At 33.1% G+C, this 27,824-nt stretch overlaps 3 protein-coding genes across 3 annotated transcripts in view; 1 reads left to right on the top strand and 2 right to left on the bottom strand.

Annotated features, from left to right (window-relative positions):
* Positions 1-27,824, top strand: part of LOC149420485 (uncharacterized) — a 199,007-nt gene that overhangs the window by 166,086 nt on the left and 5,097 nt on the right. The gene's annotated exons all lie outside the window — the stretch shown is intronic.
* Positions 15,135-16,474, bottom strand: LOC149420487 (uncharacterized). Its single transcript, XM_089636175.1, has 3 exons — positions 16,326-16,474; positions 15,859-16,138; positions 15,135-15,567 (listed from the first exon to the last, which is right to left on the bottom strand). Exons 1-3 carry the CDS (start codon positions 16,335-16,337, stop codon positions 15,248-15,250), a joined length of 612 nt encoding a protein of 203 aa, XP_089492301.1. The 5' UTR covers positions 16,338-16,474; the 3' UTR covers positions 15,135-15,247.
* LOC149420488 (uncharacterized) lies at positions 22,300-26,061 on the bottom strand. Its single transcript, XM_089636298.1, has 4 exons — positions 26,007-26,061; positions 23,981-24,210; positions 23,283-23,562; positions 22,300-22,753 (listed from the first exon to the last, which is right to left on the bottom strand). The coding sequence occupies exons 1-4, from the start codon at positions 26,059-26,061 to the stop codon at positions 22,434-22,436; spliced, it is 885 nt and encodes a 294-aa protein (XP_089492424.1). The 3' UTR covers positions 22,300-22,433.

The following is a 27,824-nucleotide window of genomic DNA, read 5'->3' on the forward strand; positions in this document are numbered from 1 at the left end:
CCACACGAAAGAAATTTTGTATTAAGGCCTTCACAAATGATCAAGGTAAATGCAGGTGCATGAACATATGTTCCGATATATTAAGAATTTACAAAATGTTTATCAGGAAACGGCCTTCGATCCTGTTTTAAATTGGATTTTCAATAATTTTGAAGAGATTAATAAATTAGCAATACTCATTTTCTCCATGCGTGTTCCGACTTCGTAATAATATTTTACTAAAATGTTAACAGGAAACCTATAAATTCATTCGTTAACGGCCTGCAATCCCGTTTTTGACCGGATCACCGACAGTTTGAAGAGAAAATATTTTAGCAGTACTCATTTGCCTCCGTATATTTACAAATACGGAGACGAAGTCTGTTCTGAGGCGAGATCTACTAGAATACATTATTATGAAACAAAATTGTATTTAATAAAATTTACATGCGCACGCCGAGAATCGAACTCGTGACCTTCGGATTCGAATTCAAAAACCTAACCCCTCAATCGCGGAAGCCATTATTATGTATATATATTTTTTTTTAATTGCCGGCACACGGGCGTTTATTGTAATAACATGATCAATATTACAGACATGAAAGTAACCCGCCTCACTAGAAGATTTCTGTTCTGAGGCGGTATAAATTTAAATTGTGAAATAATGAAATTGCTTATGTCATTACATGAAGAACTTGAAGGCAGCTGAGGAATTGAACCCACGACCAGTGGCGGTTCGCGACTTTTGGTAGTAATAGAGTGCTAATATTACAATAAAATAACATATTAACTTTTTTCTTTTTTTCGAAAAATCCGATTTTTGTATGAAGATTTTCAGGAAATCAATCGACAATTTTCGAAAAAAAAATTAAAAAAACGTTTCAGGCTACGACAACATCAATAATGCCATTTATTAAATATTATCACTCTGTTTCTAGCTCTGCCCACGACCTCTGGGTGGTAATCGACGCATTTTTCGTTTGAACCTAGAAAGAGGCGGTATTAGATTTTTTTTTTTTCAATTTCATCAGTAGAAGAGAAAATTGAGCTTAACACATTTCTATCAGTGTATCTCATCATTGGTAAGACAGTATAAATTATGTACTTCTTGTTTACATCCGTACCTCTTTCTTCATAATATGGCAGGAGAGCTGATTAGTACGGGGTAAATACATATTGTTTATTGTTTCTTTACATTGTATCTTTTTTACGTTAGAATTTTTAACCTAACTAGGACAAGCTATATGGAACTGGAGTTTTGAAGAGACATTCAAAATATAAGATTTAATCTGACATCTATCGCAGCGCGCTGTACAGTAGATGCACATTTCACAGGGCACATGCAATTCAAATTGTAATACATAGAGGTACAAATAAGCAAAATGTATAGCTTACTATTGCACAACGAGAGATTTGGTTTTTTTATGTTGAAATATCATAAATAAAATCTTTTTTTTAAACCCCTATACATAGAATAAAGAGAACACAAGAAATGCCTTATGGACGTGTTTCGTGATCCAAATATAAAAATCTGGGTTTCACCATATTGGATGGACAACTTTAGGCGAGTGTAAGTGAGACAGAGAGCGTGCTAAATGGGCTAATAATGGAACTTTTTTTCATTTAAATTTGTGTGGAAGGCATTTTTAGTTTGATTTCTTTATTCTATGCCTCTAACTATGTGTAGTTACACAATAATGGTCAAAATGTTACAAAACAATCGAATTATTTTATGAAGCATCTCTAAAATAATACCCATTTGACCTATCTGGGATGTAGGGAAACAGCCTTAGAAATATCAACCTTCTTGGAATATAACTTGTTGAATGTTCATATCCAATACCTTTTTAAAAATTATTGAGAAAAATAAACTTTTTCCTGTTAATATCGTTAACACTGTTCAGATTAAATTGTTACATATTATAAATACACTTTTTGTTGATATAAACCGCCTCAGTAGGCTAAGCCTGTGAAATCACTTTTCCTCTGTCATCAAAATTTTCATCCGGAACTAATAATTATTCAAGTAGGTATTCAGCATAAGGTAATGAATTTCAGAAAAAAGAACTTTCTGTGTAAATGCATTTTTAGTTACAAAAATAAATACTTTAAGCTGCCAACCTCCGTAAATGGGGGAAAAAATGAAGATAAATGTAAAAGAGGAAAATGGAAGGTCGCAGCAACGAGATTAAAAACTGGCCTTTTATTCCGTGTGAAGAATTTCTAATTTGGCCCATTCCCCGTATCATTAATTCGGTTACCAACCGGCTGTTTACCCGTTCTCTTCTTTTGCAATTTTCCTTCTCCTGTACATTTGTAAACACATATTTCCACGAAAACACAGCGAAATAATAATTTCAGTTTGCGTTTACAAAATTATTGAAAACATGAAATTTTTTAGATAATTAGTTATGTAAGGTAGGTACTTATCTTGGTTTCAGCTAATCATCTGTATAGAATAAATGAAACAGATTAAATAATCTGATGATTATGCGTGCTCCAAGGTTCGTAGAAAATATATACTTAACATGATTGGCTCATTGTTATGTTCCCACAAACAGTTCTCCAACTCGTCGTGGAAGAAGATAATAAATAAATGGTTCTTTGTGATAAATCTGGAATTTATTAATACTTCGCGTATTACAATGGTGACTCGATAGTCGACCTGACTAGTAGCTGGCTAATTGAGATCTGAGAACAGTAAGTTTGACTGGGAGCATTCCCAATGGCCTTGGCGACTACTGGCTACTGGCTGCCATCTTGCGGATTTCCATGCAAGCTCTATGCACTTCCCTCTGTGAGTGCATCTGTGAAGCTCTTACTTCCCAACACTCATCGAGGGGGTAAAGTGGTGATTGGTCGTGACTTAGCTTGAAGTTCATTTTCCACAGGAAGATTTTATTTTACTGCAATACAAATGACGTCAAGCGACTCAATGCATTTCCAAATGATTTATTAATTATAACGTTGGTAATATTTTATTGATTATTATATTCAAATATATTTTATATTTAAAACTAATGTTCGGAATAAAAAGAAAAAATCCCGGAAATATGTGCATTGTTACTACAGTTTGTCTTTGTAGATATTCAAATTTTCAAATTGAAAGTCCCAATAACAAACTAGGTATCATGAAAAGGATCCTTCTCCATACCAAAATAGCTCAAACTCTTTTCATCACAGTTATATGTAATAATACAACTTATTCATAATACAACATAATTACACCGAAATAAGCCAAATTTTAAAATAGACGAAGAGATGTATTTTTTTTAAATATTAACTCAACACAGGAGTCATCTTTGGGATGCTGTTTTTAAGGTCTTTTTTTAGGATATGAGGTTGTGTACATTGGTCTTGAAGAATAGGAGGGAGGAAACACGAAAATCTTTTCTTAGCCAAACTGTTGAGCGGGTCATAGAAACGATCCGTTCTCATGAGATAAATAATGTCAATCAAGTATAAATGTTGGACGCGCGGAGTTGGACGTTGGAGGGATAAACGAAACTAGTTCATCGGAGTGTCTTCCATTGAAATACCGGTAGAACAACGACAGCATTCCCATATGACGCATGAGCTCTAAAGATTGCAATTAGTTTGTTAAGACAGGGGAATCTATAAAACGGACCGCCCGTTTATGCACCGAGTCAATGGCTTTTTTCAAGTATTGTCACGCATAATAGAAAAATATCACTCACCTTTTTACGTGAAAAAATGGAGCAAATTAAAATCAGGATCCGTGGAACACGTCAATACTGTTTCAGTCAGAGGGCCGAGGATTTCATCTTCTTAATTAATTAACGAAAGTATAAAAAATAAGAACAAAAGCTTTTGTTATTTATTACGCATTAAGCTTTCCACAGACTTCAACAAAAAGGTTGATTTGATTTAGTTTTAATTCTCGGAAAAAATCAAGAAAGAATTTAAGTTAAACATTACGATAATGTATTTTTATGTTGAGATATAAATTTTTTATAACGATTTAAAATGTGTTATTTTCGATTTACCGCCAAAACGACATGTTCGTTTTTTATTCATTAGTACGGCGGCGTTGACGTCGCACCGGGCGACATTGATGATAACTGACATCAGGCATAGGCGTTTTCACCGTCATAGTGAAGTTGTAGTCAGTTGGAACCGTTTCGGAATCTGGAGTTTTAGATCATTTTTTAAATCAATTATAAATGAAAATATTAAAATTTCATTTGTTTAAAAAATAAACGTCAAATCTTCCACTCATTTTAATCGGTATTCATAGTTTGTGAAAATACCCCATTCCGGCAATAAAATGTGTATGTGATATCTTTGTAAATACGTATAATTGTAAAATCTGAAGTAATGATGTACATTGTACACCCGGGAATATTCCCTAATCAAATATAAATTCCCCAATGTCAGGAATTATTTTTTTTTAATTAAGAAAGTTATTTTGAACGAGGTTGTCTTTTTGGATGAAAATTTATTATATTTAAAGAGTTAATAATGACAGTAAAGTTAGTTTTTCGATATCTCTAAAAAAGGACGTGGTAATCGTGAAGTTTACATAGTGAACTTCGGTAAAACGTATACAATCGTTACTTATGATGTCACACGAGACACAAATCAGGACAGTGCATAATTCGAATGGCAGTACTGCAGTACGTTACGGACGTTCGCAAATATCATCATTTTCCAAAAACTTCTGTCTTCAGCATAACAAAAAAATAGAATAGAAAATAGATATTTCGTTTTAAGAGAAAGCTTCATAGAGATTTCATCATTTAGAAGAATATTCCCACAATATTTCTATTTCGGGAATATTCCCCAAAAATAAAATCATGGATTTTACCCATCACTAATCTCAAGTAATGACCATAATCGCGTGGAAAGAAACATACTAATCATAATTATCATATTCAAATAATGTGTTTCCGGAAAAAAAATTTCAACATCATAGTGAATCATTTTATTTATGTTCTCGTTTAGACTCAAATAAACCGATTGAAACTTTAATAATGCAAATTTGACAGTCATAAAAAAAAATATTAATACCCAACAAATAATTTCAATCTTACTTATGTAATCTTTGACGTAGTTCGATGAATAAGTGAAAAATTGTATTTTACTTTAAATTTTTCATTTACATACCTAACACAATAAATATTATGCACATTTATGAATATCATCTCATATATACAGGTAGGTATATTGTGTTTAGATATATGCAATCTGGAAATAATTTCACTTAATTCAAATAATACATAAAGTAGTATGTGAATATATTATTTAATTTTAAAAATCTGAATTTACCTGTAAAGAAAAAAACTAGATGGGAGATGAGTTAAAGGTAATTTTTGCTTAAAATTGAGAAACACAACTCTTAGAAAGTTATTGTACAAGTTAAAGCTTTGATATCAGTTTTAAGAGCCTGGGGAAATGTGTTATTTTCTCAGAATCCTGAACTGAAATGTCTTTTCTGAGCAATCCTCAGTGCACAGGACGGGAGAGAATATAATTCTTAAAAGTTTTCCATGATTTTGGCGAGATTTATAAACTCGAAATAATTTCTGGGAAGCACTGAATGAAAATAAAACATTTGTTTTGTACAAACTTGGTAAGAGAACAGGTGGGCTATTTTGCCGCATAATTACAATGAAACTTTTTGGGTAATTTTAATTTTAAAAATATTTTGTACAATTTTTGTTTGCAGTTGTAATGAAAATTCAATGTTGAATTGAAACGTCGTATTATTCACCGACTTTCTCTACAGAGACCTCGTTTAGGAATGTGTTTGAGAATACGAGAGCCTTGAGAAGGGCTTTTGTGTTTTGAGGTGTTTGAGGGTTCAAGAACTTTGAGAAGTACTTTTGGTATGGCAGGGCTTGTTTAAGTTTTTAAACACTTGTATTCACTTGCTAGAAATTGGTGAGTTAGTGACTTGGTTCGGATATGGTTTAAATTTTATTTTAACGTGGATTTAGCAAACGTTTCCACACACAGTTACAGTTTATGTTTTAATACACTTTTTTTTATTACATAATGTGTGGTGATATGAATGCTAATGTCGGCGTTATTATACTTATTTTTTTCAATTTGTCAGGGGATAAAGTCCACTAACTTCGGGAGATATATGAGTGATTCTATGTGATGGTTGAATTTAAAAATTTTAATAACTTTTTTAGAAATTCCATTGTTTTTTTCACACGAAAAATTTTTTTCCATAAAAGAATATTATTTTTTCCACACAAAAACTGAACTTTTCTTTATTATTTTTAAATGATAAACTAACGTTTATAAGACAAGGTTTTATGCATAGCATAAAGGATAACAAATAATTATAAGCAATAATTAGTCATCCGAAATACTAATACAAATTGAAAATATCTCCCGAGTAAAAATAAATGCCGCCAATAATTCCCGTTGGCGCATTGATGTTGTATTTAGTCTATTTGTATTAGTATTTCGGATGACTAATTATTGCTTATAATTATTTGAACTTTTCTTACCTAAAAACTACCTTAAAAATATGGACTTTCGAAAATAGATATTCATTCTTTACTCACTATTCTGTAGAATCACCTCCTGAAGTTCTTGCACTTTACCATCTGACACTTTGTTGTAGAACTGGTTAATTTGATAAAAATTGACAGATAGGTAAGTAAGCAATGGTTTTAACATATCTACCGTGTTTTAGCAATAAATGGTAATGGTTTAGCACCACTATTTAAAAAAAGGTTTTTAAAACTTCGAAATAATCAATTCTAAATTTTTATAAATGTTACTTTGAAATGAAAAATAGATAGATCAATATATAACTACTTCTATATATAGCCTCACATTCATCAGAGCTGGCCTATACTGTAACTGGATCAATATATAACTACTTCTATATATAGCCTCACATTCATCAGAGCTGGCTATAGTGTAACTGTATCAATATATAACTACTTCTATATACAGCCCCATATTCATCAGGTCTGGGCTACACTGTAACTAAAAAATACTTATAATATTGCATGAATCGTTTATTTCATCAAAACCTTGCTCAGAAACCATAATATAACTGATGTATGTTTTTGTGCAATCTATCACTGTTTTATTCTGGTGTAGCCACTTTGTAGCTATGTACTTACCATTATCTTTGTTCATTGCAAATTGTTTTAGTTTGTACTATACGCTTTGTACTATGTTACTGGATAATATTCTGTAAACAAACTTAATAAATAAAATAAGTAATTCTTTAGAAAATTCTATTTTGTGGAATAAGACTGAGTGAGCACCGTGTGATATCCTGAAATTGGAGTTAATGCTTAAGTAGTTACTGCTCTCTAGGTGTCCTTATATTATAAATTATGCATAGTAAGCCATGGGGCCATGAAATAAAAAATCCGCTGATTTTTAATTTTTGTTTTGCTTTCAATCAATTCAAAGAGTTGTTTTTCCAATCAGTGTGAACGTTAAACCCAAAATTTAAGATGTCTTTAAAAAATTCAACAACCCATTGAGGTATTTATCTTCCTTTTCAAAGGGAACGATTAGAATAAAGCGCCGGTTGATTTACATAGGACACCGTAAAAAGGATAAAGTCAACATCAATACCGTCGCGAATTTGCAAAACGAGAGGGTAAATACATCGGGAGCTTTACAACAGGAAAAAACGAACAAAGTCATTTACGTTTCGTGATACCAACCTTTTGCTTTGGCCTCCCCGTTTATTTTATTTACTGGAAGAGTAGAAACCTAGCTGTGTTTGTTGCAAGTAGGCAGAACTCAAATATAGACATAATATAAAAAAGTTTAAGACATTTATAACGACGTGGACTTCTTGCGTAAAAGACGTATTTTAATGTATAATACGTTGATACAATAACAGAAATCAATATTTAAAAAAAAGTAAAGTCTTAAATCAACTTGAATAATGTTATTATTAAGTTCTGCAAGTATTTGCTCTTTTTTTTAAGAAAGACAAACATTCCCGGGTTACGAATAACCTTACAATATTTTAAAATCTCCTACTACCACCACATTAAGCGGAAAATGTATCATATCATATCACATATGCAATAACATTATTAAATTTGATTTACTTCAAATTTTTTTAATGAATCAAAGACTCTTGTTAAGAGGAAGCTACAAGCCAAAAATGTTTATATTCTTGGTATACCTTATATTGTAGGTAATAGGCATTAAAATCACTTGACAAATGGAGTCTTGAAAAGTTCTATTTCAAGCACAAAACTGTTTTTTATTTATTTTGTAAACAATTTTATAAGAAGGCAAAAAAGTTAATCAAGTGAAACTGACACAGATAATCTTTGCTATAATTCTGTATTTTTTTTAAAGTTTCCTTTGCGCGTTCATAAATTTCTATTGAAAAAATATTTATTTTAGTAGTTTACATTAATATTTTGTATTGAGTAATTTATTTGTATTCTACTCAAGCGAAACGATAGTAAAACCTTCAATTTATCTAAAGCATATTTTTGGTATTAATAATGTACCCCAATTCTTTTGATTCAATTGATCAAAATAGTGATTTAGCATTAAGCTTCGCCTTAAAATCTTCATAATATTGTATTACATTAAAGTCGTAATAAGCAACCGGTTGCTTCGTTCCTTTCCAATAATTCGTGGTTCGGATCGCTTTTCGGTTCGCAAATGTATACGCAGCATAACGTTTTTTTTTTCTTCTCTGATCGTCGATTACATACTCATACGACCTCTCTTTGAAACACTATAATATGATTTTGAAATAAAAATCTTCACTCGAATATAATATAAATATATTCTTGTTAATCTTAATAAGTATTACGCATAACTATTCCAAATACTGAAACTTTCATTTGATTCGTTCAATGTCTTCGTAGAACGTACCCATATATTATATGAAATCAATTATATTACCATAATTCAATAATAATTGGGTTGTCTCATTTTGGAAATAGCATCACATGTCATGACATTGTATTAAAATATTCATTGAAATTCAGGTTTACTTAACATTATACATCCAATATTCTAATAAACTATCAAAGCAAATAAGATTATTTAATTTGCACTAACCAATCACGATCGAAACCACGACTATAGAGCTACGTACATCAATGGCCACGACACAGAATTATATTCTAGTTCGAACACTATTCTGTTCTGCTTTGTGGACACGAAGACTCTGTTTCTCCCTCGGGACTCGATGTTTCTAGAATAATAACGGTACGAGAATGCGAAGTGAAAGGACTCAAAAAGGTTAGGTTAGGCCAGTGGTCAGCAAACTTAATAGAGCCAAATATCAGCAGTACTATGATTTAAATTTATTTTAAGAATCAAACTTCTTTACTAGAACCCTGTTTAAACTAGGTACAATGAATAAAACAAAGTAATCTTAATACATAAAAATCACGTGTCACTGTGTTCGTGCACGCTAATCTCAGAAACCGCCCAACCGAATTCAATGAAATTTTGTGAATGCGTACGGTTGTTCCAGCTTAAAATTTAAGAGATTTTTTAAATGGGACGCCCTGAAAAATCTCTGCACCGTAATGAGATAACGAGTGGAATTAAAGTCGATGTAATGTAGTTTTTTTTAACAGTAACATTGTGGTATGCAGCAGTGAAAGTTGTAAGAAGTCGGAGGCGCCCTAGAAAGACATTAGCAATATCGATGCATTGCGGGAATCCACTAGTAATAATATAAAAAATTTCGGTAAAGGTTACGAATTCCGCTTCACGGTAAATATGGAATGTTTACTTTGAATTAATACTTGAATTTAGTTATATTATTACTAAAAGTTACTATAAATGTTGAGGAACCTTTAATAACGCCTGCTCGCGTCCCCTTTAGAGTTATATGTATTGTAAAAACTCTGAACAGTAAATAAATGTCAAATTCCAAACGCCTAACCATAGATAAGGATAGATGGGAAAGTTCGGCGGTAAATTCGTACTAGAGTAACTATGGCGGACGAGAACAGCAGGTACCTAACGTAACGGTTCTCACAGGAATGTTTTGACTTATTTAGAACCTACCTAATATAATTTTTTTCCGATGGTTTAACGTTTTTATTTATTTATGTAATATTATTAGTAGTTAGTGAAATAAAATGTATTTAAAGCGCGGCATGGGGTTCGCGAGACGCAGTGTGCGACCACTGAGAATGGAACATGGAACGAAACGTTACTTATTGCGGCCAGCAAAGGACGTGGCGTTTTTAATGGTGTAAAAGTTGTCTAAAGAGTTTCGAGAAGCATTTTTCTTTAGCTTTGGGCAACTTTTGTTCAAGTTAATTCAATGTTAAAAATAACTTAACAAGAAAAAGTGCGCAGTTTTTGTTCATTTTGTTCATTTGTTCATTTTGTTCATTTTGTTCGCAGTTTTTTATACCCTGATAATCTCAATTTATGTGGCAAACATTCTTTTTTATGTGAGAACCTTCTTTTTTATGTGAGAACAGAAAAGGGAAGGGAAGGAGATGGGGAAGCGAAAGGTACAGGTAAAGTACCTAGCTATTCATATCTCGTCAGGTTACAGGCAACGTTTCAATTGTGATCGGTGGTCTTTCACCACGGCGATACTGAGAGTAACTTCCACACTGGAACGTGCTGAAAATATTATGCTATAATATATTATTTCGAAAAGATTTAACTATGAAACTACACAAATGAATAAAATAAAATTTTCTCCCGAACGCCGTTCTTTTAATTCGTGACTATTGGATTCGTAGTCAATATTCTTACCTCTACAGCAAGTATGCCGTCTGTTATAATATCACCGTAGGAAAAAATTGCAATTTTTTTTATTTTAAATGCGCAAGCCTGACATCATTATCCAGTTATTTGCATAAGTTTTTTACTTGTTTATTTTGCGTTAGATCGAATTTACCCTGTTAGAAGCATCTAATCGAAATACATCTTAAAAATTAGTAGCAAACAATTAATTAATATTTATCAAAATTTGAGTGAAACATACTAATAATTTCAGCCCGTTGTCTACATCTTAATGTTATTTGGTTACATCGTCTTGAGTTATAACCAAAAATAATACATATCGATTAGTATTACAAAAAATTGTTAAATTTTACTCGTATGTAATTTGTACATAGCTGTTACATATTTAAGCTTTGCATACGATGAGAGCGACAAAGGCCAGAAATTTACTTTTTAGGGTTGAATTCAATTTAAATCACTTCAAACGTAAATCGTAAACATTACACGCGTGGTGAAATAATATGTAACACATTTTAATGGAAATTAACAATTCTCTCAAATGTATACGTTTCTTTCATATACATCCAAATTGACTTGCCCTAACATGAACTCTGTATGTATCATTTCGACGAGCTGGAGGCAAACCACCTGACCATATTTTTGGCACCAGGAGGTTTCCAAAATGCTTTGAATAAACACCGGCATCAGTCACACGTTGACCGCCGAGGTGCGCACATTGAAATAACCAGACCCTGCGCAGAACAGTAAAGAAAGGCAAAAGTTTGCAGCGCAGTACATTTTGGGACTATTCTAGGCAGGATCTGAAAGTTCGTTTTTAAACGAACCGCCTGGCATAGTGACGGTAAAATTGAGTGAGGTGGGTAAATTATTACACATTTGTAAAATGTTCTACCTAACCGGTTTAAAAAATATATTCAATTTTGGAAACAAGGCCGAATTTTTTTTATCGGACTTAAGATTTGTATTACCTAAGTTTTTTACGCAGCCAGCGAATTGAGCACCCTTGTAAAAATGGCTAGTTATTCGTGAGTAGATTATATTTTCAATGACCGAATAGTGATATTACAATGCGAGTTACCTTTAAACTGTCAGAATCATATATTGGTTTTTTCCGCTTTCTTGATTGGCCGGTCTGTCAATAACGTTTGAATGTCTATGGTTTCATTTAATTTATTTCCGAGATATACTAAATTACTAACCACTTTTTGCTTTCCAAATTTAAAGTACACTTCTCCCAAAGCAGTCTCATTTCAAGGTCCCCCTCATTTAAAAAATATTATTATTATTGGCGGGAAATCTATTTTTTTTATTTTTTTTTTATTCTTTATATTGGCTTTCACCCATTAAGAGTGATCTTGGCCATACATTACAACATTTTTCTTATTAATAAATACAACAAATTACAGGATAAAATTGACATGATTGACAAAACAACATTGATAAAACAACATAACATAACATAACGTAACATAAATAAACCAAACATAACATAAAAACAACATAACATAAATATAACATAACATAAACATAACATAACATAAGCATAACATAACATAAACATAGCATACTTAAGATAAATGGTACAGAGCTGGTAACAGTAGGAAATCTATTTCATTGTCAACGTAAAAACTTTCGATTTGTGAATTCTAGCTTTATGAAATTATTGGCTCAACTATCTTTATCGTGGCCCAACACAACTTTTTTCAGATTACATATTAGTGATATCAAACTCCTGGGATCTTTTGAGATTTTGTCATCAAGCTACTTTCAAAAATCTGTCAGATTCATGATTATTATGAAATATTCCCGGTTGACGTTAGATTCGCTGTCTTTGAACGTATCCTAAAGTGAAATGCTGATTTTTAAAGCAAATCAAAGACTCTTTCAGTTTATAATATTTCAAACACAATTAAAATACTGAAAATTATTTACAATTGCTTTATCGCTTACTGATTTTTGTTATTTTAGAATATTTTATAAAAATGTCTGCACTCCAATGTCGTTCCAGAATACCAAATCCTGATATCTCTAAAAATCCATTCAGTATAAAAACTTTCTGTGGTTTTTCTCTAAAATGTAATTTGAAGGATGAAAAGTAATAATACTTCTTCTGGTCCACAATCAACATTCCACACTCTCCAAACTTACCATACTTTTCAACACTTCCACATTTCCACGGAAACATTCCCGGAATGGAAAACGGAGACGATAGGCTGCGCGTCCTATTTCATTAAAAACTAAAATTTGGATTTCTAAGCCAAAATACTCAACCAAACTGAATAAGTATATTTTAATCAAAAGATGTAGCAAATAAAAGTTTGTGTTTCAAATTATAAAATACAGGCCATTAAAGAAACCGGTTTTTCACGATTTTAGAGGCAATTTATGAGTTGATAATAACTATTTCAAAAATAATTTCGTCTCACCTATTATGAAAATTATTAATAAAATAAAAATGAGTTATTAAAAAACTATTTTGAAGAGCTTAATTTTAAATGACAGACGACCGATTTACGTTGGAAAACAAATTTGACTTACAAAATTTAAAATTTCTACCTAAAAAAACAATTATTTTACGATGTTTTATTTTATGTTATATTTCATTATAATAACATAGTAGGTTGAGCAAAACACTTTTTCAATCGTTTTTATTAACTCACAAAAAATTGTAAAAATCGCCTTGAAAACATGAAAAATTGAATTGTTTAATGGCCTATGTTTTACGATTTAAAACATAAATAAATAAAATAGCACGAATCCTTATTAAATATTTGGTTTTGATTTAAAAAATATTTAGTTTGATTGGGTATTTTAGCTGAGCCGAAACTTCATCTGCTTTAATGACTCCACGAGTCTTCTTCCGAAATTATTTCGTAGCCAAGAAATTCGACACCACTGTGAAAGATCCCGTCTTTCTTCATTATCTTAGTAACTCGAGAACCCGGAAAAGATTTTATTTATGCTTTCAAAAAAGTTCATACACTTCAGTTAATACCTAAAAATTCAATACATATAATTATTGTACTTGCATTACTTGCTTTTTGAACCTAACTTCTTTAGGTTCGAGATAAGTTATTTGTGGCAGAATGGCATAACACAAAAAGACAAACGTATTAATACCATTTTATTAGTTTAAGAGTTAAAACATATACGAAGAATAAAAAAGATTCGTTTGGAGAATTTTTTCAATCAGATCTGATAACAATTATAACTAAAACCATTTCATACAATCAGAATGGGATCACCAGGAAGAGAATTTAACTCTTTCTGACCTTCTTATCTTACATCAGCCTTCTTCTGCGCAGTAAGTCCATTTCTCCTTCGGGCGGCTTCTAGAAGGTTTCCATTTGGATACATACGTTAATATTGGTTTTAGTTAGCTCTTAGGTATTGGTTATTCTTTTACCATACCAATAAGAATAAAAATATTTATTTTTTCGCTCTAAAAAGCCTTAAAGCCTTTTCCGAAAACGAATCAGCTTCTGCTGCAAGAACTCGGTATTCTGTTACCCGCTACGTTTTACTCCCTTCTCTGGAGTTTTGCTCTCTCTTCTTACAAAAGTTAATATTGAATAATACATCTCTGTCGTTTTAAAAAGTGTATTCAAATATAAAATGGACATAACTTACCAGTAAAAAGTTATAAACATGGTGTGGCAAACAGATTTCGTCGCTTTATTTTGCTAATCTTACTTCTTTAGGCAAAACACATATCATGAATCGTGAAGAGGTCAGCTTATTGTTAAATTTAAATATCTTCCATCATGTACGAAATATAAAACTTAACTCCTCAGGCTAATTTGTTCGGTTTTGAGAACACACGGCTGTTTCCCATTTGTTCGCTTTTCGGAACACCTCATAATGGTCTCATAGAAATTGTTATGTCCCTTACCTTCATAGTTAGAAATATGAATAAAACGGTGTTTAAAAGAGAAAATAACAAACATAAAAATGAAAAAAAGAATATTATGAAACCGAAAGTTCCGTCGGCAATTTAAAAAAAAAAAGAAACATTGTATTGTATTGTTTCATAGTGCTTTCACACAAACGAAGTATTGAATTCCGTAAGTCTAAACTTAAACTTTAGGGTGCACAGTTTACACCCGCGCTGTGCAAGTGGGTTCCCTACAGAGCATCGGACCATCCCTTTGTGAACGTTTTATTATTTTTTTATATGAAACGTGAGACAAAAAGTGCGGTAGCAAAAATATTTATAATACATTTTTCAAATTAGAAATTTTTTTACTAAATATGTTTTTTTTTCCATACCAGTAATTTTAGTTTTAGTGTTTAGACGATAAAACCTAAGGTGAGCCATTTTTCAAATTTTATCATGTTTGATTTAAAAATTTGAATAATTCAAAAATTACATGTTTATTTTTAATAATTAAAAATTGAAAGCGCATTTCTACACCTCTCAAAAAAAGTTTTTAGTTTTTGTTTAAGTTCAGAAATTTTGCTTTTATTTGTATTTTATTGAGAAGCGAAAATACACCCAAATTCCCCGACTTCTGACAGCGTCCTTAAGAAATATAACGGTCTGAAGATTTAAGAATTAACTTATTCAAGGCAGTCCAGGAATGGGAACAACGCTATCGGTGGACTGCTTGCAAGGGATTGCCCAGGGTTTTTCCACGAAGTACATATGGATGGAAATGACTCCATAGGTATCGGCTCCTTCAGCGAGGCAAGTCGGTGCTAGGGGAACTGTGGCCTTGACCGCGTTGCCGTCGATGGCGTCATAGTAATCCCTGCGGACTGGAGTGGTCCTTCCGTTAAACTGCCATCCGAGTCCGACGATGTTATCATCCTTTACCAGCAGGAAGTATGGCTGTGTGTCTTCGCAGCGCGTGTTCTGTGTCATGTTATAGTAATAATGGATTCCTGGAAAAAATGCGTTACTTTACAATTTATTCATTCACACAAAGATATTCATTTTATACTTTTTTATCCAATTTTCCTTTGGTATCCAATTTAGGTGTACAACCTCCATGTACTCCCTCCTTTTGGTAAAAAAAAACCTCCACACAACATATTACATAAATACACCAAAGATGACAAAAAATCTTGTGTTGTTTTGTACGCCTTTTCAATTAATACCCGTCTTTTAGGCAAAATGAGCGTCACTCAAATTGTCAATCATATTAAACAGTAGTATATTCTAAATATTCTTACCCATGCTAGGAATGCAGTTCTGCCATGTGTAAGGAGTATTATCTTGGATGCTCTTTAGATCTGTTGGCACCTCGGTGAATCCACTTCCACTCTTCAACCAAAGTCCTTCTCCAATAAGTTCAACGTCATTGGGCCTTCCCCCAGCAGAGATGACATAAGGGTCCACCAGATAGTAGGTGGAAGTCCAGTAAACTACACTGTCGATTGTCTTCTTCTCGTAGACTGGATGATCATTGAAGTTATATGGGATACCGTGACCTTCGACTTCGGACGGAGGGATCTAAACAAATAATTATTTCAGATTACAAATTGCTCGGAAATTTCGTGCATTTGCCGCGCTCTGTTCCAATTGCCTCTAATTATGCCTGATGCAACATGCTCCATTTGTTTGTATTTCTTCACCATTAACTTTTCAAATTAGAAATTGCAGGACACAGTACAACAATCATTACTAATAGAATACTCACCGATAGCATCATTCCAGCAATCGTTCCCTGAGCATCGTACAGCGGGCATACCCTGACGTCATTCCAGTAGCAGAGGGTAACTAACGGTAGGGTATTGGCGACCTGCACATGGTGGTATCCATCGAGAGTCGCGTCCCTCAGGGTCTTGTGGATGGTCCAGAAGGAGTCCACTCCCACCCCGGTGGACACAGGCGAATACTTTACGCGGAACTCTGTCCACTTTGCTGGAAAATGACATATTTATTAGAAACTAATTTAAAGCAGTTATGACCGAAGTTATGCAAGCGTTGGTAAAGGTTATGTCAACAAGAAGAGACTCTTTCAAGAATCAAAAGATTTCCCCTTTTTTATTTCCCTATCTCACTTTATTAAAGTTCTTCTTTATTACATGCACTTTAAGCATATCGGTACTCCCCACCGCCATTGGCAAGTCAATCCGATGTACAAATTGTCAGCAATCTATGACTGACGTTGTCTTCTACCGTCATTATTCAAAGAGATTTATGTTACACCCAGAAAAATGAGTATTTATTTATTCATATATCCGCCTAAAAAGGCTTTTACATAAAAGTGATACAAAATGCAGTGTACATAGGAGAATATCTGTATTATACAGGAGATACTGACATTAAATAGATGTAATCCATCGTAAAGTAGGTACAAAATTTACAATTGTAAAATTACAAGTATAATGAGAAAATATTAAGAAATAATTTTTGAAAAACTAAATATGTAACAATATTAGTAAAACGAAAGAAGAAAAGAGTAAAAATAAATTACAATAACACTACATATTGTAACGTAATACAGTCTCCCTATTAAATTAAATAAGGCGTAGTTACCCCAACTTCCCCTCACAGCTAGTTGCGGCGTATTCAACACACGCGGCCAGATGGTCAAAATACGTAATCGGCACGGACCACCCAGGCTGCTAGAGTCAACACGGGCCGGCCCTAAGCGCGCTTCGCCAGTGCAGAACCGACCTTGGTCTAAACAACACTGTCGCTCGCGAAGGCGAAAAACTACTCGCGAACATGACTTGCATAATTACGCGATAACGAACGCGATCTCGTTCCAGTTTTCTAACTAGATGCATTTCGCTATCAATTACCAATCATGATTATTATCTCGGCTCAAACTAAACTCAATGGAGTCCCGTTCCCGTGTAAAATCCCGAGTGCATATCACCACATCAACAGTACCGCTGCTTTTGAGCGCGGGAAACCTGAGTCAACATGATGTACCGCATCTCAAGGCGAATCGTAAGCTTTCAACCTATCCCCTTTCTTGTGTTCAATTCTTGTAACTTCATGTAGAATCCACGCTTCATCCGGTCGTCGTCAATTTAGAGGAGAGAGTAGAAAGATCTATGTCACCCCTGTATTTCTCGAGATGATTAATATACCTTGTGCCTTTCTACCCATTGTATTATTATTGTGTGTTAACCTTTTCCAACCTCCTAACCGATGGACGAGCTAATGATTAAAGGAACTGCCTACCCCTGATAGTACACGAGTCTCATCTGCCTACCTTTTTACTGAGCTTAGCCAACTAATTACCTGGTTCGACTCCGGGTTAACCAACACTTAGCAATATAAGACAAAACGTTAAAACTAATTTACGAACGCTACTCTAATTTGTAGGATTCGACAAAGTGTTGGTATAGATCAAAAAATAAATCAATAGAATCCCCATACTTGTTGCCCAGATCATGCATCCTATTGGTCAGTGAGTGTGTCCGATAGTTGATCGTGTATGTATTGCAGAAGAATGTTATATTTTTTGCAGAAGAATGTTATATTTTTCTTAATTTATAAAGGATTTCTATAAATTATTGGTAATCCGGTTACAAACGGGATTGCAGGCGTTTCCTTGATAAACTTTTAGTAGATTCCTGGTATATCGGAATACGTGTTCATGCACTTGCATTTGCCTTGATAATATATAATGACGAAATGCAAAAATATTAGGATTTTTATGAACAAGTTTTCCGACATTTTGGTAATATATGGTGTAGAGATTCTTGAATAATTCGCATACTCATTTTTCTCCGTGTATCCAAATTGGCAAAGTGGAGTTCCCGAAATAACCCTGCAGCGGTCGGAAGAAGTGAGTTGCGGCATATGACTCCCTTATTTGTATTTTAGTTCGCAAATTTTAAAAAACATTTTGAAAGAAGAAAACACAAATGTTGCAACGAATAGTATGGTAGAAAAATGGATCTCTGAAAACTTAACAGCTGATGCTACATGATGAATTTGTAATCATGAATAATGACTATAATAAGTTTTTTTAGTAACCTGTTTTAAAAGCTTTGTCGATTTCGGTTGTAAGATTGCGAAATAAAAAGCTTGTTTCTCCTGGATATTCGTGAAACACTTGCAGTCGGAACCTTTGATTTCATAGAGGTGTACATTTAAATTCTTCTTTCGTTAACTTTTAGATTTTAATATAAAGCGTGGTGATTTCTAACACCGTTTAGATCATATTCTCGCCGTGACAATAAAGGAGACAGAACGATTTCTATGAGACCATATAACAATATAGCTTTACTACAGACGATGTAACAATATATGCTCAGAAATAAATACTAGTGTTAGAAATAACACACCATAGGAGCAGTGGCTGCTCGAGACTTGTGAGTGCTATGTTTGATAAATTCGACATTATTGATTTTGTTTATTTTTTTTTGAAAATTTGGTGTTGTTTATAAAAAACAGAATTTTCAAAAAAAAAATACTTTTTCGGCTACAGCTAGATAAATAATGCTATTTTTTGTAATATTGGAACTCTAGTTCACCCAAAAGTCACGAGCCGCCACTGCGTACGAAGACTAATGGTACTACGGTTTCGTACAACAGCAGCCCAATATCATTTTGTGTATAAAGAACTAAAACTATTCAATGAACTTCCTACGGACCTACGAACAGAAAGAAAACGATATTTTCTAGAAAAACGTTAAAATATTTTTTATACAACCAGCCGATTTCATTCCATAAAACTATATTTTTATATTCCTACTAGCTATACCCCGCAACGCGTTGCTGTGGCTCAGTCTGTCTGTGCACATAGAGAAACAATGAGGCGTGTCGCTTTTACGTCTAACAGATGGCGCTATTTAAAAAAAAGGATGTTTGACCAACAGTTGACCCTCTTTAAAAAAAAACCATGTTTTTACCTATGGCTCACACTTTTAATATGGGTATATAAAAATACGGTTCCATGATAACTCAACACAGTGACAATTCAACACACTTTTAAAAAGTGATATAAAGTCATTAGAAACGATGAAAAAAAAATTAACCTAACCTAACCTACTTAACCCAGTTAATTTGTACTAATTTAAACTATGATTAATTAAATCCCATGCACCGATGCAATATAGTGCAAACGAGATTCATTTTGAAAATTTTACTTTTATTATTTAAATACTTACGTAATTTAAAAAAATATATATTTGGGTCTCTTTCACTTATCCTTCATTTGTTTAAATTTTTATTTATTTTTTCTTTCTATATTTTGTATTTTCGCATATCTTACTATAGCACTGTAAGTACAATTTTTTAATGTTATATTAACGAGCATTTCCTAAAACACAAGCGCCAGCTTACATTAGGAAAGTATATTAAATTATCTATATAATGTAAACAAAAATAATACTACCCAACAAAAGGAAAAAGTGAGTTGTTCCCAAAAGCGAACAATTTGTTTTTTGAGAAGTTAGGATGTCAATAACAATACCACCGGCCTGTGATTTAACCGGAACTTTGCAGCCGTTAAGTGCCACGGGGACGCAAGAGAAAAACATCGAATATCCGAGGAAAAATACCAAATCGCCATCGATGGACACATTCGCATCACAAACGATTGGGATAGGATTTAAAATTATATAACCAATCATACACGGTCTTCGGAAACTCGAAGTACAAGCGGAAAACTTGTGAATCTACATCACATTTCTCTGAATCTACATCGAATCCTAAGTTGGTATTTTTTCATATCAAATTGAAAAAAATCTGTTAATATTGACTTTTAAAATGCGTCGAAGCGTAGACCCGGTTACAAATAATTTGACAATTTTTGAAATCTCCTACCACCATCAAAGTGGAAAAAGTTAATTTTGCCGTTATGGAGGATTTTACTTGCCATATCAGCGACTGACCGGTCACGAATACGTTTTCCGAAGATTATTTTAAGATTGCATTCGTGATTCTATTGTACAAGTACATATTACCCGATAATGATATATATTATCATTTTTTATTTCTTTTAATGCGATTAAAAAAACACGGACGAACTTCAGTAAATCGAACATTCGAGATATAAAAATATTTGGTAAAGATTATTTTTGCGAAAATATTTGTTTCGGAGATCGGAAAATAAATAATTTCATTTCGTTTGAATCCTCGAAAAATTGGCTTTACAATTTTGTAAGAAGATATTGGTTAATATTTCAATATATTCGATTCGTGGGGACTGAATAATATGATTCAGCAATATGTTGCGAACATGATACGAAGGAGTGAAAACGTGAACGAAATAAACACGTTATACAATGCAGATAAACGAAAATTGAATAAGAACAATGGTACACTTTCTGAAGAAATATAAATAAAATAAACCTTTAAAACTGGTATATCAACCTTCAGCTTCGGTGCGAAAAAAAATAAAACCAAAGCAAAAAAAAATTACAAGAAAAAATTTTCGTTTATTTTCAGTTATTTGGGGCTCTACATAATTATTATATTAACCTGGTAATATTTTATTTTATTTATTAAGTAGGCGTGTAGTTTTTTGACGATTTCTGGGAAGGTTGCATCTTAAATTTAATTTGACCTATATACGGTTTAGTGCAGCCATCAGCCGAATATTTTGTTCACGGGTGACTTCGTCTTTGACATGCTTGTAGTTGGCTTTATAGCACCCAATCAGGACTCTGAGAACTGTTACTTATTATCTGTGTCCTATTTTCCTCTTTCTTATTCCACTATCATTTAATGCCACCAACCCTGCTGACGGAGATTTTTACAGGATTGTGAGTGATACAGTGGTGTTCTCTCGAATTCTCTTCTATTCGATCGCTTGTCATGTCACAAGGTTACACGATTTACATAATATTCCAGCTATAAAGTAACCAGAGTCGTAACTGTAGTAGCTTTTAACATGCAATAATCTTAACCCATTATCCTCAAGAAACAGCCCTGCGTTATTATTATTCGTTTTTTCCATCGTCGGAAAGATCGTACTTAATAAAATGAAGGGTTACCAACCTTCAAATTATAAATATTATAAAGCCTGAAAAATCTAGTTACATGTGTCAGCTAACGCCACCCCGATAACGGCCAACACCACTAATTGCACTAATAGGAACTTCATTTTGCACTGGTGATTATTCTGCTTTGATAACCTATTTATATACTAAAGGTAGATAGAAGATAATATATAATAGGTAATCAGTCGCAGATAAAATTAATATTATGGTAGATCGTGTAATAATTACAATCGTAATTTTTTGAATTTGCGAGTCACTCACTGGAAATACGCAGTGGAATCATTCGATTTGCGTAATGACAAGTTTCGATCAACATAAACAAATCACTAATAAATTAGTTAAGGTAATTTATGAAACAAAAACTAAGGATTTCCAATGGTTTCCGGAAATCCACCGGATAGCAGCATCATGAATCATGGCGTATGGAAAACATAAATTTATATATAACTTTAGATCAGGCCTAGACCTAGAAGACCTAATCCAAATTGTTGTTCGGCATAAAGACCTTTTCAATAATGGAGCTTGTATTGAAAATTACTCGGTTTCCGTTTTGAAATTGGAACACGGTTTTCCGGACTACTTTAATTTTTAGATTGACAGAATTCAGGTATTGTACTTATCTTCTTATCACTATCGTCGTTTCTTAAAAAAATACAAATATTTTTCCCTACATGTCCAACAAATTTAATAAAAGGCAACATGTGACAGACTGAGATTTATAATACTTTTTATTAAATCTTTACACACATAATAAATCAAATGGTATTATAAAGGTGGACTTATTGCCAGATGGCAATTTGTTCCCTCAGACACAAATTATACAACGTAAGACTTATTCAAGGCAATCCAGGAATAGGAACAACGCTATCGGTGGACTGCTTGCAGGGGATTGCCCAGGGTTTTTCCACGAAGTACATGTGGATGGAAATGACTCCATAGGTATCGGCTCCAGCTGATAAGCAGGTTGGTCCCAGTGGAACTGTAGTTCTAACTGCGTTGCCATCGATAGCGTCGTAGTAATTCCTGAGGACTGGAGTGGTCCTTCCATTGAACTGCCACCCGAGGCCGACGATGTTGTCGTCCTTTACCAGCAGGAAGTATGGCTCAAAGTCTTCGCAGCGTAGATTTTGAGTCATGTTGTAATAGTAGTGAATTCCTGGAAAAGAGACGTTATTTTAACCATTTGAAACTGCAAAGAGAGATTGAAAGAAATAAGCAAAAGATGCAGTAATATATAGAATGATATTGTAAAGAATCTTCGTACAGTTATTTTGGTACTATTAGTTGTTTCAAGCGCCCTAGCTAAGCAAATTGTAGGTAGACTCCAGAAACGGCCAATTCGTTTGATGGTTTCTTCTCTTCTTTCTTCTTCAACAGACATTCTGAATAGATGTCAGGTGGGAATAGGATAATAGCAATGTTTAACATTTTAACAGGTGTTTCAGTTAAAGGAACGCGTCCAACTTTTTAACACGGTGGACATTTGTCGTATGAGAACATTTGTAAGACTTGTTCTGGTGTTCAACAGCTTAGCCGTGGAATTGTTTGCCGGCTTTCGTGTTTCTTCCCTTCTATAATAAGTATCTCAAGACTCCTAAATACTTCCTAAAGATACCTTTCAAAGCATCCCTGTAGAAAACGAATGCCTCAATAATGTATTCTGTATAAATAACCAGTGTTCTTACCCATGTTGGGAATACAGTTCTGCCATGTGTAAGGAGTATTATCCTGGATGCTCTTCAGATCTGTTGGCACTTGGGTGAATCCACTTCCGCTCTTCAACCAAAGTCCTTCTCCAATAAGTGCAACATCGTTGGGCCTTCCTCCAGCAACAATGACCTTGGGGTCCACCAAGTAGTAGGTGGAAGTCCAGTAGACGACATTCTCGATTGTCTTCTTCTCGTAAACTGGGTGATCATTAAAGTCATATGGGATACCGTGGCCTTCTACGTCTGAAGGAGGAACCTAAACAAATAATTCCAGAATAAACAAACAATATTTCATTTGACATAGTATCATTGATAGCTTTATAAGATAATGTTGTTTTCAAATAATTCATGAAAACTTCCGATTCTAAAATCTTATCAGTTTTAATTGATCGATTATTAACTAAAAGGTTTGGGAATAACTTTTGCTTGCCCATCATCGTTACAATCAATCACTTTCAATGACATTTATAGATTAGATTTGTAAACTGTGAATTTGACATAATTGTGAACATATCAGAAAGACGCTACTCTTCTCTAAATATTTTGCTATTTGTTGGAAGCTGGAAAAACGCCTTTAAAAGAATCGCTAGGGTTTTGTTTGCGTAGGTTACTTTAGGTTTTTCACAACGATCAACATCATAATATAATAGAAGAACATTAATTTGAATACATACCGTCAGCATCATACCAGCAATTGTTCCCTGGGAATCATAAAGGGGACACACCCTGTAATCGGTCTTGTAGCAGAGGGTGAGGACTCTATTCCCTAGGGAGTTCTCGACGTCCAGAGGGACGTAGCCATCGATCAGGGCGTCAGCCAGCCGTTTGTGGATGGTCCAGAAAGAGTCCACTCCCACCCCGGTGGACACGGGGGAGTATTTCACGTGGAAATCTGTCCATTTTGCTGTAAAAGAAGGACAGTGTAATTGATCAAAATATTTCTATTTATCTAATCTTAAAAAATCATTTGGTTTGCCATTTACAAATTAAAAACAAAGATCAAGTGTCAATTAGCATTCTGCGATATTTAAACAAATAAGGCCCAACGTAAAATAATTAAAAAATCGTTTATTGGTAAGAGGGGTAATGTTTAAATTTTGTGCAACTAAACATAAATTCGCCGTATTCAGTGTTTGAACTTTGAACAACTGACAAAACTGGAAGCAAGTTTTATCTGGAAGAAAATCTCGTGTAAAAAATTAATGAAATACTCAGAAAAAATACTTAATCACCATCAGTGGACACATTCACATAGCAAACATAAAAACTTTATGACGTCACAAGTACCTTAGTTGGTGCCTTTTTACCTGTCTTCTCCTAAATAAACATAAATAATTGCGTTTTTTTTATCAAAACCCTAGGAAAATTTATTAGAAATCAACATTTTAAAAACTATTGACATAAACATAATATTTTCCAATAATTAATTTGGCTAACGTTAAGATGATAGTAATAACTGTGGTAGGTAATGTTGTTGTTATTTTACTATGACTATTAAATGTGATTTGGTCACAAAAAACATGCACTTTAATAAATCAAACATTTGGGCACACAACATATTTAACAACTATTATTGGGCACACAACATATATAAACACAGGGTTTTTCTAACGAAAATATTTGTTCTACAATTTCCTTACGGTTGATCCCTCCAAAAATTGTCTTTACAGATACTGAAGATGATATTCGTAAGTAGTTGAATGTATTGGATATGGAGAGTCTGCATATGATTTAGTAGCATATACGCTATTAAACGAGCCAGTGAAAACGTCTGGAATAAACGTGTTAATCAATTCAGATAAACGAACATTTTAATTTAAAAAACAGCACTACATAGGTACGCCTTCTATGTGTGAAGGTGAGACAAAAACGAAATAAAAATGAATGAACAAAATATAGATGATATTTTTGGTCGGTTCATGAAGGATATCTAACGTGTTAATTTGATTTTTTTTAAAGCATCACAATTTCTTTTTAAACGTGTCTCTAGCACTTTTTGGCGCTGCAGTCAAAATAGAGTGGATTGATTGAAGTTTGATCAAATTTTTGAAACATTCTAGTGATTTTCATTTCTCAGCTACATTTATCAATTTTTAGAGCAAACTCGGATGCTTAAATAAACATCTGTGAGTCGAAAACTACAAACCTCTTTATTTTGTCTGTCTTTGCGTGAATTCCACGCCCTAATACACAAAATGATTTTCTTTGTCCACCAATGTAACATCATCTTTAAGATTTTATGTCATTACTTGTATAAAGTTGTGGACATTTTCTACTGTTTCTTTGTGTACATTTGTTTTAAATTATTGACTGACTGAGTTTACCAGTTATTGAAATTGTTAAAGTATTAATTTCCTATAACATTATTTAATTCCACCGACCTTGTTCCAATGGATTTAGTTGGAGAATTGAAGATGCATTGGGGTTCACTTGAACTCTCCAGTTCGATCGTTTGTCATGTTTAAGTACCTACATGGTTATATGATATACATATTCGGAGATCTGAGATTCCATGCAGGCGAGATTCGCTTACAACGTGAAGGTAGAACGGATTCCTATTATCCTCGCAAGAAATTTAATAGTCTTTAACAATCTATTTCGTTCGTCGTAAGCAAGACCGACAAGTAAATAAAATAGTATACAAATCGTGTATCTCTATTTTTTCGTTTGATATTATATTAGTCTGATAAATCCACTCACATGTATCAGCTAAAGCCGTACCAATAACGGTCAACACTACTAATAGGAACTTCATTTTGAACTGGTGTTGATTATGAATTGGTAACGTGTTTATATAATATTTATAGCGTTTAAGATAATTATTATTTTTAGTGTCTCGTGTAATCAGTGCTATCGGATTAAAAATAAATACTCAAGTCGTTCTGGGAAACCGGAGCAATACAAACGTTTTATTTAAGTCTAAATTTTATAATTTTTCTTTTGTTGAAACACAATTTTCTGTAAATATATTTTTTTCTTTCTCATCTACTTACAAAATTCCTCCCGGTATAATCTATTCTGCTTACACTAACGCATCTAGCATCTATTCATCTTTGAATCACATAAATTTCGAAGCCATGGCCAAAAATAATATAAGTTGTTTTCAATTTTTCCGACTTTATGTCCGGGTTAAGTCTTCCTTCCCCACAGGAAAAAAACTAAACCCTTCCATACACTTTTCCACAAATAATAATAAATAATACTTGGATGACTTGTATAGCGCCGTTTTTGTGCAAAAACACCTCAAGGGCGCTGTAAATGATCATCTAGTCAATCCACATCATACAAGTCCATTATATAAGCATAATAAATACAAAATAATACAAGAACAACACGTCAACTCACCAGTTATCAAATGGGAAAATAATTCACCGACTACAGATATTTTAATAACAGAGGGTTCGGCTCGGTAGAGCTTCTAATTAGACCTATAAATCCTACTGATCCCTCAATATAAATATTTAAAAAATCTTTCGTAATCCTACATGTATTTAAAATGACTGATTTTGGCATTCTTATGTATAAATTCTTTGACAGATCTAATACGCCTAAATTTTGAATGAGAGAGAGCTAGGTATAATGCCAGTAGCAAAAATAACAAATGGTAATATTATTATAGTCTGACAATGCTAAATTCTTTTAATCTCATTTCCTAAATCTGTGTATTTTCTTATTTTTTCAGAAACAGATTTTTGAATATTACATGAATTCGGAATAGTGTAGTGACATCAATGATATAAGTTTTTTTTGATTTTGTCATGTAAAACTATATCCGGTCTCTTATGACCAATCGTTCGGTCTGTTAGTATAGTTTTATCATAATATATTTTATAAAATTCACTTATAAAATATATTATATTAAATTTAGTACCATTATTATTATTTTCAATAATTATATTAGCTCGTAATCATTGATAGATCTTTTCCAAAACGGACAAATATACGGAAATATTTTGAAAAACGACAAATATGACTTCACACTGCCGATATATTTTCGATTCGACCCTATATAAAGCGTTAACGAGACGTTATGTGATATTATTCATTTGCCCTGTTTGAAAACGAAAATTGGCGCGGGACAAGTCAATTGAGGAGTACACGTTGTATACGCGGTTCTCGTCGCGTTAGATACCTCTCCTCGCGGTCTAGAGGCAGAGCGTTCGACACTCGTTATGTAGGACCCGGGTTCGAATCCCATATTTTTATAACTTTTAATTTTTTTATCACATGCTACTTATAAATATGTCAATAGACAGAAAAAAAAGAGAGAATGAAATGAAAAGAGAGAGAGAAGAATACTAACAGTTTCACTTCCGTCGTGCGTAGGCTTGCCACACACTGTATTTTTTTCTTAACTCATACATAAATCATCGGTTTGTGGATGACACTGTTCTTCAATTAGTGGGTATAATTGGACAGAATCATTTAAAAAAGCAAAAGTCACACTAAACATCATCATAAATTGTTAGGCTACCATTTAATACACTCAAAAAAGTTAAAAAAACAAAAACAAAAAAA

The sequence above is a fragment of the Hesperophylax consimilis genome, chromosome 10, assembly GCF_061612785.1.
Source record: "Hesperophylax consimilis isolate HC1 chromosome 10, BYU_Hcon_1.0, whole genome shotgun sequence".
NCBI lineage: Eukaryota > Metazoa > Arthropoda > Insecta > Trichoptera > Limnephilidae > Hesperophylax > Hesperophylax consimilis.